We start from the raw sequence: 11,653 nt of genomic DNA, 5'->3' as shown, positions 1-11,653 counted from the left end.
GGCCCGGGAAAGAGACAAAGGCCAGAGAGGAGGGGCTGGAGGGGGGTTCAGTTTGGGCTGGCTGGGAAGACGCAGGGAACCCCAAGTCTGGGGTCTAAGCTCCCCGCCCCCCAGAGGGACCCGGCTGAGGGGTCCTGGTTACCCCTACAAGCCCTGCTTGGGACTGTCCTGTTGGCTAAGAAACCTCCTGTTTTACTGGCGGGCTGAGAGTCCCGGGGAATCGCAGGAGGGGGGTGCAGGGCCCTGACTCCCCCACACGCCGTGACACCTGGCTGTGCAGGAATGGGGGGGGTCGGTCCCGGGTCCCCCCCACAGCTCCCAATGGCCAGAGCCGCCCACAGCAGCACAGAGCAGGACTCACCCAATCCATGGCCCCCAATGGACACTGCAAAAAGAGGGAGGGAAACCTGTGAGAAGGTGGCCGGCCACAGGCCTGGGGGCAGGGGCGGGGGCTGAGGGGCGGGAGTAAGGGGCAGAGGCCGTGGCCGGGGGGACGGGACTGGAGGTCGTGTGAGGCAAGAGGGGGGCTGGAAGCCACATGGGGCGCCAGAGGCCGGGGAGGCCGCATGGGGGGGAGGCCACGTAGGGCGGGGGCTGGAGGCCGCGGGGGCTGGAGGCCACTTGGGGGCAGAGTCCGGGGGCTGTGGGAGCGGAGGCCAGAGGGCGCACGGGGGGGGGGGGGGGCGGAGGCCAGAGGGCGCACGGGGGGGGGGCGGAGGCTGGAGGGCGCACGGGGGGGGGCGGAGGCCAGAGGGCGCACGGGGGGGGGCGGAGGCCAGAGGGCGCACGGGGGGGGGCGCGGAGGCCAGAGGGCGCACGGGGGGGGGCGCGGAGGCCAGAGGGCGCGTGGGGGGGGGCGGAGGCCAGAGGGCGCACGGGGGGGGCGGAGGCCAGAGGGCACGTGGGGGGGGCGGAGGCCAGAGGGCGCACGGGGGGGGGAAGCCAGAGGGCGCACGGGGGGCAGGACTCACCTGTGACCAGGCACTTGCTGGCGTCGCCGCTGGGCTGCGCCAGGGTGCGGAAGGGCGAGAAGGGGATCTCGTCGCCCCCGTACTTGATGGTGATGGTGTAGCGCCCGGTCAGGTCGGGCACGTAGGACACCGTGTAGGTGCCGTCCCCGTTGTCCCGGATGTTGGCTTTCTTGGGCTTGCCCTCGGGATCCTGCCCGGCACAGACGGGTCACAGCCCCTCAGCTCCCCAGCCCAGGGCAGCCGGCAGAGCCTGGCCTGGGCACCCCCTGCCACCCCCAAGGGGGCTAGTGCCCAGGGACGTTCCCCCATCACTGCCATGGGCCTCCAGCCCGGTACCCCCCATCCCCCAGCCTGGTACCCCCCCATCAGAGCCCTGAGCCCCACAGCCCGGTACCCCCCCATCCCCCAGCCCAGCATCCCCCCCATCAGAGCCCTGAGCCCCACAGCCCGGTACCCCCCCATCAGAGCCATGGCCCCCAGCCTGGTACCCCCCACATCACCCAGCCCGGTACCCCACCATCAGAGCCCTGGGCCCCCCAGCCCAGTATCCTCCAATCACAACCATGGACCCCCAGCCCGGTACCGCCCCATCACCCAGCCCAGCATCCCCCCCATCAGAGCCCTGGGCCCCCCAGCCCCACTCGCAGATCACCCCAGAGCCGTGCCAGCGCTCACCAGGATCTGCACGGTGAGCAGCCCCTCGCCGGCGTCCCGCGCGTCAATGGTGAACTCCACGGGCAGGCTGGCAGGGATGCCCGCGGCACTGAGGCCCGGCCCGCTGGCCCGCACCTTGCTGGCATCGTGAGCCGGCAGCGCCTTGATCTTAAACGGGCTGGAAGTGGACAGGCCGGAGTCAGAGCTGGGCCAGGCCAGCACCGATCCGAGGGGGAACCCGCCCCCCAAGCCCGGACCCGCTCCATGCACTGGCACTTGGGGGCCATGTCCCGAGCCCCAGGGGCACGGGCAGGATCCGGGCCCTGCTGCCGCGCTGGTACCCGGAGCCCACCGGGCTGGGCCTCTGGGTCTGGAGGGGCCCCTCGCCCCCCTACGCTGGCCTGCCCAGGGAGGTGCCAGGGCCCCAGGTTCTAGCAGCCCAGCTGGCAGCCCGGAGCCGGGGCGACAACCCAGTCCGAGCCGGAGGCTGCTGCTACCAGGGCCGGGGAGCACGGAGCCCTCAGCGGGTGTCGGGCCAGGACTGGCCGGGGCATGTCTGCCCCTGGGAGCACCCAGCAGGAGGGCTGGGTTGAGGGACGGGCACAACTCAGGGCTGCTCAGAGGATTTGGGGGCCTGGGGTCTTCGGCGGCGGGTCCCGGGGCGGAAGGACCCCCTGCTGCGGGTCTTCGGGGCACTGCGGCGGCAGGTCCCGGGGTGGAAGGACCCCCCCACCACCGAATTGTTGCCAAAGGCCCGGAGCAGAAGCAGCTCCAGGGCCCCGGGCCCCGTGAGAGTTTTCCGGGGCCCCCGGAGCGAGTGAAAGACCCCCAGGGCCCCTGAAAAACTCTCGTGGGGGCCCCTGCGGGGCCTGGGGCAAATTACCCCACTTGCCCCTCCCCCCCCCCCGGGCGGCCCTGGCGCAACCAGGCTGGGGGTCTGCATGGCAGGGCTGTTTGTGTGACAAAGCGAGAATGTTCTTATGTTTTTGCTGAAGACTGTGCCTCAGTTTCCCCATGTGTTACTGAAGCGTCTAGGTGGTAGGACAAGCGTGTGTGATTGGTGCAGAGACCCCTACAGGGCAGGTGTGATGCCAACTGGCTGCCTGGGCACAGAGAATGGCCGATACTCGGTGTCCTGGCAACGGATATAAACCTCCTGTGCCCCACGCTGGCTGGCTCCGTTCCCAGCAGGGCCAGAGCCCCGAGCCTGGGACTCCGGGATCTGACCTTCTGCAGAGCCTGCCCCAGCCCCCTGCACCAGCCAGCCAGGCCCCAGGCTCCAGCGGCCATTGGACTTGGGCCTTGTGCCCCCCCGTAGTAACCCCCCCCCACTAGCCCCCCGCCCGGCTCACCTGCGCGGCACCTCCTGCTCGGCGTACTTGACAGCCACGGTGTAGGGCCCGTCGCTGCCCGGGGTGTAGTTCACCTTGTGGGTGCCATCCCCGTTGTCCCGCACGTCCACCGGCTCGGCCAGGCCTGCGGCAGAGGGGGCACAGCCCGGCGGGCTCAGTGTGGGCGATGGGGGAGCGCCCCCCCCGGTACCACCCTCTTAGAGCCCCGCTGCGGGGGCATGGGGAGGGGACCTCTAGGCAGGAGGGGCTGCCCCAAGCCCCCTCTCCCCATGAGCCATCCCATCCCCTGACACCAGCCCTACGAGCCACCCCATCCCCCACCCCTACGAGCCACCCCATCCCCCACTCCATGAGACTCCCATCCCCCCATCCCATGAGAATCCCATCCCCCTACGAGCCACCCCATCCCACACCCCTACGAGCCACCCCATCCCCCACCCCATGAGAATCCCAACCCCCTACGAGCCACCCCATCCCCCACCCCTACGAGCCACCCCATCCCCCACCCCATGAGAATCCCATCCCCCTACGAGCCACCCCATCCCCCACCCCATGAGCCATCCCATCCCCTGACACCAGCCCTACGAGCCACCCCATCCCCCATCCCATGAGAATCCCCACCCCTACGAGCCACCCCATCCCCCATCCCATGAGAATCCCCACCCCTACGAGCCACCCCATCCCCCACCCCATGAGAATCCCATCCCCCTATGAGCCATCCCCAGAGGGTTTGATGCCCCATTCCCACCCTGCGCCCGGCCTGGCACTGCCTGGCCGTGGGGGGCACAGCCCAGGGCTCTGCTCCAGGTACCTGAGGGCCCGAGGACCGTCACTTCCAGGGGCGCCACCCCGGCCTTGCTGCAGTCGACGGTGAAGGTCTGGGGGACGCGGGCACGGACGCCAGCCCCCAGCCCGGGGCCCGAGCACTTCACCTTGCTGGGATCCACCACGTCCTTCACGGGCACCTGGAAGGGGCTCCCTGTGGGGGGAGGGGCGGTTACCAACCAGGGGCAGCCGGACCCCAGCCCCCAGGGTGGGGCAGGGAGCCTGGCCTGCACTAACTTCAGGGGACGTCACCCCCAGATCAGGAACGAACCCCACACCCCAGGGGCTGCCAGCCCGGCCACGAACCACCACAGCAGCCAGCCCAGAATCTTCCACTCCGGACCAGAGCCGGGGGCCCAGCCAGCCCGGTGCCCCCATTCCCGGACCAGAGCCAGGGGGCCGAGCCAGCCCGGTGTCCCCCGCCCCGGAGCAGAGCCGGGGGCCCAGCCAGCCCGGTGCCCCCCGCCCCGGAGCAGAGCCGGGGGCCCAGCCAGCCCGGTGCCCCCCGCCCCGGAGCAGAGCCGGGGGCCCAGCCAGCCCGGTGCCCCCCGCCCCGGAGCAGAGCCGGGGGCCCAGCCAGCCCGGTGCCCCCTGGGATGTTGCGCTCCATATGACGTTATGAAAATGTGCTAATGAGTGTGAATATAATGTCACTGGAATATGCTTCATGCAAATGGTCTCTTGTAAGGTATCATTACAAAGCTTGTAATCTACTGAGTGTGCTCCTCCTATTTCTATAAATGTACCACGCTTGTATCTGGGACCAGGAATATGAAATATAACTCTGAGGGCCTATTGTGACTATGCAAAGTGGGGGCCATTAATGGTGGTTTGGAAACTTGATGGCTCCCATTAACCAGGACAAGTGACGGCGGATGGCTCTGTTTGCAGGCAGCCTTCCTGTGGGTCAGGCAGGAAGACTGGAGGCTTGGGGTCTCGCAGGACATGTGACCATGTCACCCGGTGCTGGAATCCAGCTTAAACCTGGGGCTTTTCCATTCAGAAGGAGGGATGGGGACCCAGAGAGAGACAAAGGATTCCTGCCTTGCGCCAAAGGTATATAAGGGGGTGGAGCAGAACAAAGGGGGCTGCGGTCATGAGAAATCCCCGAGCTACCAGCTGAGCTGGAACAAGGGCTGGACGGGGAAGGGTTGGGCCCAGACTAGGGAGGAGGCTAGTCTGGGAAAGAAGCTCATTGGACCATCTCTGGGGGGAGATTTACCTGTAACCAGTTTCTTCATGTATTAGGCTTAGACTTGCGTGTTTTTGTTTTATTTTGCTTGGTCATTTACTTTGTTCTCTCTGTTATTACTTGGAACCACTTAATTCCTACTTTTTATACTTAATAAAATCACTTTTTACTTATTAATTAACCCACAGCGAGTAATTAATTCCTGGGGGAGCAAACAGCCGTGTGTCTCTCCCATGCAGTGTTATAGAGGGCGGGCAGTTTATGAGCTTTATACAGAGTAAAACAGATTTGTTTGGGGTTTGGATCCCATTGGGAGCTGGGTGTCTGGGTGCTGGAGACAGGAACACTTTCTAAGCGGTTTTCAGTTAAGTCTGCAGCTTGTGGGGACGTGGTTCAGACCTGGGTCTGGGCTGCAGCAGGCTGGCGTGTCTGGCTCAACCAGGCAGGGTCCTGCAGCCCCAAGCTGGCAGGGAAAATGGGCTCAGAGGTGGTCTCAGCACATCAGGTGGCAGTTCCCAAGGGGGTGTCTGTGATCGAACCCGTCACCCCCTCATCCCCGGACCAGAGCCACGGGCCCAGCCAGCCCGGTGCCCCCTGCTCTGGACCAGAGCCACAGGCCCAGCCAGCCCAGTGCCCCCCACCAGCTCCCGTGCTGCACCCAGCCCACCCAGACACACCCCTGGCCAGCTCCTGCCAAGCCACCCTGCTGCACTCCGGCCCAAGGTGCACATGGCAGGACAAGGACACCAGCCCCTCAGCCCAGCTGCAACCCCAGCTCCCCCACCCAGTGACCCTATCCCCGTCGCCCGGCCCGACCTGCCTGTGACTGTGATGAAGTGGGGATTTTCCCTCGTTGTGTCGCATGTGAGTCTTACTGTTTTGCATGAATGCTGTGTGTGCCTCAGTTTCCCTGTGTATTGCACCGGTGTCTAGGTGGTGGGAATAAGCGCGGGTGACCTTTGTGCTGCATGGATGCTATGGCCGCCTCTTCGTAACCTGAGACCCAGGAGGGGGATGCGACCAGGTGACTCTTGCCCCGGGAAGCGAGACAAAGGCCGGAGGAGGAGCAACGGGCAGGGCAGGGGCCAGGCGGCTGGAAGCGAGTCCATCTCGGCTGGCTTGGGGCACAGGGGCAGGGCAGGGCCCTGGCTCTGGCTCCCCTCCCCCCAAGATGGGCTTGGCTGAAAGTCACTCTGGGCGGACTCGCTGGGGGAAGCGCACGGAGGGGCAGGGGAGGCTGAATGCTCCGGGGCCAGACCCAGGAGGTGAAGCCGTGGGAGCTTCCTGCCCTGCAGCCAGGCTGCTCCCAGAGAGGAGGCTCCCCAGAGTCCTGCCTGGCTTGGTGGGGCGCAGTTCCAGAGCCCCGTGACCCTCCCCCGGCCCAGCCTGGCCCTGCCCCCTACCTGGGATGGGGCGCCCCCCGAAGGTGATGTTGACGTCGTAGTCGCCGGCCGTGAAGGGGACGTACTCCACGCTGCAGCTGCCGTCCTTGTTGTCCTTGCAGGACATTTTGGCCTCCGAGGGCCCCTCGATGGCCAGGCCCAGCCCGCCAGTGCCAGCGCCCCTGCCAGGAGAGCCCAGGGCCGGTCAGAGCCCCCGCCAACCACCCGGAAAGTCCAGCTCCGCCTCAGCCATGGGGGGATGGGGGGAGGGGATCCCCCAGTGCAGAGCTCCTAGGTCAGAGGGCTGAAGGGGGGCTCTGGCCAGGAGCAGCTGATGCCAAAGGCAGCGTAGGGGGTGATCTGCCCTGGGGAGCCCCCTCCTTGCTGCCAGCCCTCAGTTAGCTCCGGTGCGGCTGCTCTGAGCCGGGAGGGGGCCATTAGCCCCAGGCCTGGCACGGCCTTGCTAGCATCCTGCTCAGCTCTTGGCTTCTTGTGGCAGGGAGTTCCACAGGCTGATCGGGGCGGAAGCATTTAGCAAGCGTCTGGCCTGGCCCTGTGCTGTTACCCAGAGTCCCCAGCCAGACCCTCTGGGGCCTGGCCATGTCCCGGCCAGCAGTGCCAGGACGGGGGCTTCCTTCCCGCAGAGCCGTGCCCGTCCCCCCTTGGGGCTTTCACCCCACAGGAGCCGCCCCCCTCACGGGAACGGGACCCGGGGAGCCACCCGCCAGCATCCGTCCCCCACCCCTGGCCTGGGCCGTGACCGCGGCGGCTCCCTGGTCTCCCCTCTCCCCGGCGGATCCCGGCGGGACGGTACCTGGTCTCCACGGTGAAGCGGTTGGACTTGTTCACCAGCCCGCCCTCCAGGCCGGGGCCGTAGGCGCGCACACGGCTGGGCTCGCAGCCCTCGGCGACGGCCACGCGGAACGGGCTCTTGGGCACCGGCACCTCGTCATACGTCACCTCCACCCGGTGCAGGCCTGGTGCGCCAGACAGGGCAGGGAGGGGTCAGGAGCTGCCCCCGCCCCTCCAGCCCCACACAGGGGTCAGGAAGCCCCCCCATGCCTGCAATGCCAACTGGGGGGCAGGGAGGCATGACAGCCCCCTGTTCCCAACGGGTGCGGTTCCCCCAGGCCCCCCTGGGACTTTGGAGCTGGAGAAACCCAGCCAGGTTTGACATGGGGTCCTTCCCCTCCAGCCCAGGCATCCCCATGGGGTGTAAAGGCCCCTGGGACACCCCCTGCCCCACCCCAGTGAAATCCTCCTTCAGGAACCCCCAAATCCACCACCGCCTCCTCCCGTCAGGGTCGGGCCGTGGACCCAGCCTGGCAGCTCTAACAACAGTCACAGCCTCAGGGCAGCCGGCAGGGCACCAAACCACCCCCCACCCAGCCCAGGGCACCTGCTCCCTATGTCCCAGCGATAAATCATCCCCCGCGGGGCTCGGCCACGGCGTCCCAGCCTTCCCAGCTCCGACCAGTTCATAGCGTGACACCCCTCTGTGTGCCTCAGTTTCCCCCTCTACGCCGGGGATAATTACCCTGACCCTGGGCCTATATGGGGGCGGGGACAGCCAGCCTAGCCCAGAGCTGGAGCTGTGGGGGGCCCTGGCTGGGAGGGGCCGGGGGGGGCTCCTTACCCTCCTCGTAGGCCGTGTACTGGACGCGGTAGGTCCCGTCGCCGTTGTCTGTGAGGTAGGTTTCGGTCTTGGCACCCGAGGGGTTAATGACGCGCGCCTTGACGTGGCTGCCACCCGTCTTGGTGAGCGAGCGGGCGTCCACGGTGAACTCGGCGGTGACCTCGCGCAGGACGCCTGGCAGAGCGAGCGGGCGGTGAGCGCCAGCCTGGGGCTGCTGGAGCCCGGGCTGTGCCAATCAGCTGCCAGCAGCTTGGCGAGGTGTCACCCGCCAGGGCATTCGGTGGAACCCGCTTCCCTGGCAACGGGCCCCGGGGGCCCCCACCCTACCCCAGAGCCCAGCAGAGCTGCACCAGCAGCGGGGCTGGGAAAGGCGCTCAGGCAGGTCGGCCTGGCCACACGCAGAGGGCAGGAACGGGGACATACGGGAGGGGGCTATGGGGCCAGAGGGGGGAGGGGTGCGTGTGTGGGGACGGCTAGAGGGGCATGTGGGGCAGATAGAGACAGGTGTATACAGGGCTGGAGAGAGGGACAGAGAGAGAGAGAGAGATGTGCAGGGATGGATAGACAAGGAGTGTCTGGGGACAGCTAGACTGGTAGACGGGGTGTCTGGGGACGGACAGACAGGTAGATAGGGGGTGTCTGGGGACAGACTGGTGGATAGGGGGTGTCTGGGGATAGCTAGACTGGTAGACGGGGGTGTCTGGGGACAGACTGGTAGACGGGGGTGTCTGGGGACAGACTGGTGGATAGGGGGTGTCTGGGGACAGACTGGTGGATAGGGGGTGTCTGGGGATAGCTAGACTGGTAGACGGGGGTGACCGGGGACAGCCAGCCGGGGCCCTCACCTCGCGGCTCCACGCCGGGCCCGAAGACCTTGACGCCGCTGGTGTCGACGGCGGGCTGGACGTTGACGCGGGCGGGGAACTTGGGCACGGGGTGCCCGCCGTACTTGATGGTGATGGTGTAGGTGCCGGGGAAGGCGGGGCTGTAGGTGATGGTGTAGGTGCCGTCGCGGTTGTTCTGGATCACCACCTCGGCCTTGACCCCCGCCTCGGAGACGATCTCGATGGTGAGCGCGGCCTCGCCCGCCTTGGAGCAGTCCACCAGGAAGGTGGCGGTCTCGCCCGCCGTGCCGCGCTCCAGCCCCGGCCCGCTGGCCGTCACCTTGCTGGGGTCGAAGAGCGGCTGGATGTTGGCCTTGAAGGGCGAGCCGGGGATGTGGGCCTCGGCGAAGAGGATGTTGATGGAGTACTCGCCCGGCTCCGTCGGCAGGTAGGACACGGAGCACGACCCGTCCCCGTTGTCCTGGCACTCGATCTTGGCCTCACACGGGCCCTCCACGGTCAGCCCCAGCCCGCCCGTGCCCGCGCCCTTGGTGTCGATGGCAAAGGGGGCCGGCTTGCCCACAAAGCCGCCCTCCAGGCCCGGCCCGTAGGCGCACACCTGAAACGGGAGCGGCCGCACGTCAGCTGGGCAGGAACGGCCCCGGGGGCAGCTGCCAGCGACGTCTCCTCTCCCCTCTGGCCACGGGAGGAGACTCGCTCCCGGTCCGGGTTCTGCCTCCCTGCACGGCACGGGGGGCAGACCGTGATCCCGGATCCTGCCCCAGGGAGCAGGACCCCACCAGGCCCAGCTCTCCACCCCGGCCCCTGAGCCCGGGGCAATGCCTGGCATCTCCATAGCCGGGCAGTGCCCTCCTGTGTCCTGAATGCCCGCTCTCTCCCTGGCACCAATTCCTCACCGCCGTGCGCCGGACCGTGTCATCGCTCCGGGATCTCTGGGAGAGCCGGGATCGCAGCCCCCTGGAGTGGAGGGGGGAGCTGAGGGGCACCGTGAACACGCCCCAGCCCCGGAGCAGACCTGGCAGGTGGGGTGACCCCGAGGGGCTGGGCGTGGACCCCCGGGGGTCACAGGGCGACAGGAGATGGTGCCCGGCCTGCAGCCAGCCCCCACCGCTCACCTTGGACGGGTCTGGCGGCATCACCCCCTCGACGGAGAAGGGGCTGCCCGGCACGGGGTGCCCGTCGTAGGCCACGTCCACCTTGTAGGGCCCTTCCTCGGGGGGCATGTACTTGACGCTGTGGATGTCGCTGGTGGTGCCGGTCTCCACCTTGCAGGGGATGGGGCGGCGGGAGGGCGAGGTGATCTTCACGTCCACCTGGCCCTGGCCCCCGGCGCCGCGGGTGTTCACCGCGAACTCCTGGTCCCGGCCCACGTCCACCTCTGCAGGGTGAGAGCGTCAGGGCAACGGAGCCGCCCCGCGGTGCCAGCCCCTCACCCGCCATACCCCACGGTGCCAGCCCCTCGCCCCACCATGGCAGCCTCTCGCCCGCCATACCCCACGGTGCCAGCCCCTCGCCCCACCATGGCAGCCTCTCGCCCGCCACGCCCTGCGGTGCCAGCCCCTCACCCGCCACGCCCCGCGGTGCCAGCCCCTCGCCCCACCATGGCAGCCTCTCGCCTGCCATGCCCTGCAGTGCCAGCCCCTCACCCGCCACGCCCCACGGTGCCAGCCCCTCACCCGCCACGCCCCACGGTGCCAGCTCCTCGCCCCACCATGGCAGCCTCTCGCCTGCCACGCCCTGCGGTGCCAGCCCCTCACCCGCCACGCCCCACGGTGCCAGCCCCTCGCCCCACCATGGCAGCCTCTCACCCGTCACGCCCCGCGGTGCCAGCTCCTCGCCCCACCATGGCAGCCTCTCACCCGTCACGCCCCGCGGTGCCAGCTCCTCGCCCCACCATGGCAGCCTCTCACCCGTCACGCCCCGCGGTGCCAGCTCCTCGCCCCACCATGGCAGCCCCTCGCCCGCCGTGCCCCTTGGGGCCACCTCCTCGCCCACCGTGCCCGCCACTCGCCCAAGATGCCCCACAGAGTCACCCCCTCGCCCACTGCGCCCCACGGTGCCAGCCCCTCACCTGCCGCACATCGCTGCTCCACCTCCATCTCGGCCCACTCCTCCCGCACCCCGACCAACTGTCGCCCTGGCATTTTCCAGCCCCTCCAGCCCCTCCCCCGTGCCCCACGGCCCTGCCCCCACTCACTGTTGTTGAGTCCCTGCACTTTGACCTTGCTGAGGTCCAGGGGAGGGGCCACGCTGACAGTAAAGGGGCTCTTGGGCACGGGGTCCCCCCCGTACGTCACCGTCACGGCCAGATTGCCCTGCGCGGAGAGAGCAACCGAGTCAAGGAACAGGTGGGGAGCAGTGCCCGGCGGGAAGCCACAAACCCCAGCTGTGAGTGGGCAGGGGGCAGTGCCCAGCCCTGGCAGGGGGGTGGCGCCCGGCTGGCACATGTGCAGGGGGGCGGTGCCCAGCCCTGGCAGGGGGTGGTGCCTGGCTGGCACGTGTGCAGGGGGGCGGTGCCCAGCCCTGGCAGGGGGCGGCGCCCGGCTGGCGCGTGTGCAGGGGGGCGGTGCCCAGCCTTGGCAAGGGGCACTGCCTGGCTGGCACATGTGCAGGGGGGCGATGCTCAGCCCAGGAGGGGGGCACTGCCTGGCTGGCGCGTGTGCAGGGGGGCGATGCTCAGCCCAGGAGGGGGCGGCGCCCGGATGGCGCGTGTGCAGGGGGGCGATGCCCAGCCCTGGCAGGGGGCACTGCCCGGCTGGCACGTGTGCAGGGGGGCGGTGATCAGCCTTGGCAAGG

The 11,653-nt window shown here is 68.5% G+C and overlaps 1 protein-coding gene across 5 annotated transcripts in view; it reads right to left on the bottom strand.

Moving 5' to 3' along the window:
• The window catches only part of FLNC (filamin C), a 100,357-nt gene that overhangs the window by 20,238 nt on the left and 68,466 nt on the right, over positions 1–11,653 (bottom strand). For 4 of the 5 annotated variants that reach the window (XM_045028107.1, XM_045028115.1, XM_045028084.1 and 1 more), the window contains 11 exons: positions 11,055–11,172; positions 9,973–10,235; positions 8,858–9,455; positions 8,013–8,186; positions 7,191–7,353; positions 6,398–6,558; positions 3,789–3,956; positions 2,978–3,101; positions 1,647–1,803; positions 972–1,161; positions 362–385 (listed from right to left, as the gene is read on the bottom strand). In XM_045028107.1, coding sequence (XP_044884042.1) covers positions 362–385; positions 972–1,161; positions 1,647–1,803; positions 2,978–3,101; positions 3,789–3,956; positions 6,398–6,558; positions 7,191–7,353; positions 8,013–8,186; positions 8,858–9,455; positions 9,973–10,235; positions 11,055–11,172 — 2,140 coding nt within the window. The remainder of the gene's footprint in view (positions 1–361; positions 386–971; positions 1,162–1,646; positions 1,804–2,977; positions 3,102–3,788; positions 3,957–6,397; positions 6,559–7,190; positions 7,354–8,012; positions 8,187–8,857; positions 9,456–9,972; positions 10,236–11,054; positions 11,173–11,653) is intronic. The other variant, XM_045028096.1, reaches the window with a different exon arrangement.

The sequence above is a fragment of the Mauremys mutica genome, chromosome 1 (genome assembly GCF_020497125.1).
Source record: "Mauremys mutica isolate MM-2020 ecotype Southern chromosome 1, ASM2049712v1, whole genome shotgun sequence".
NCBI lineage: Eukaryota > Metazoa > Chordata > Testudines > Geoemydidae > Mauremys > Mauremys mutica.
The sequence above is the reverse complement of the archived record's forward strand: the minus strand, read 5'-3'. Positions and strand labels throughout refer to the sequence as shown.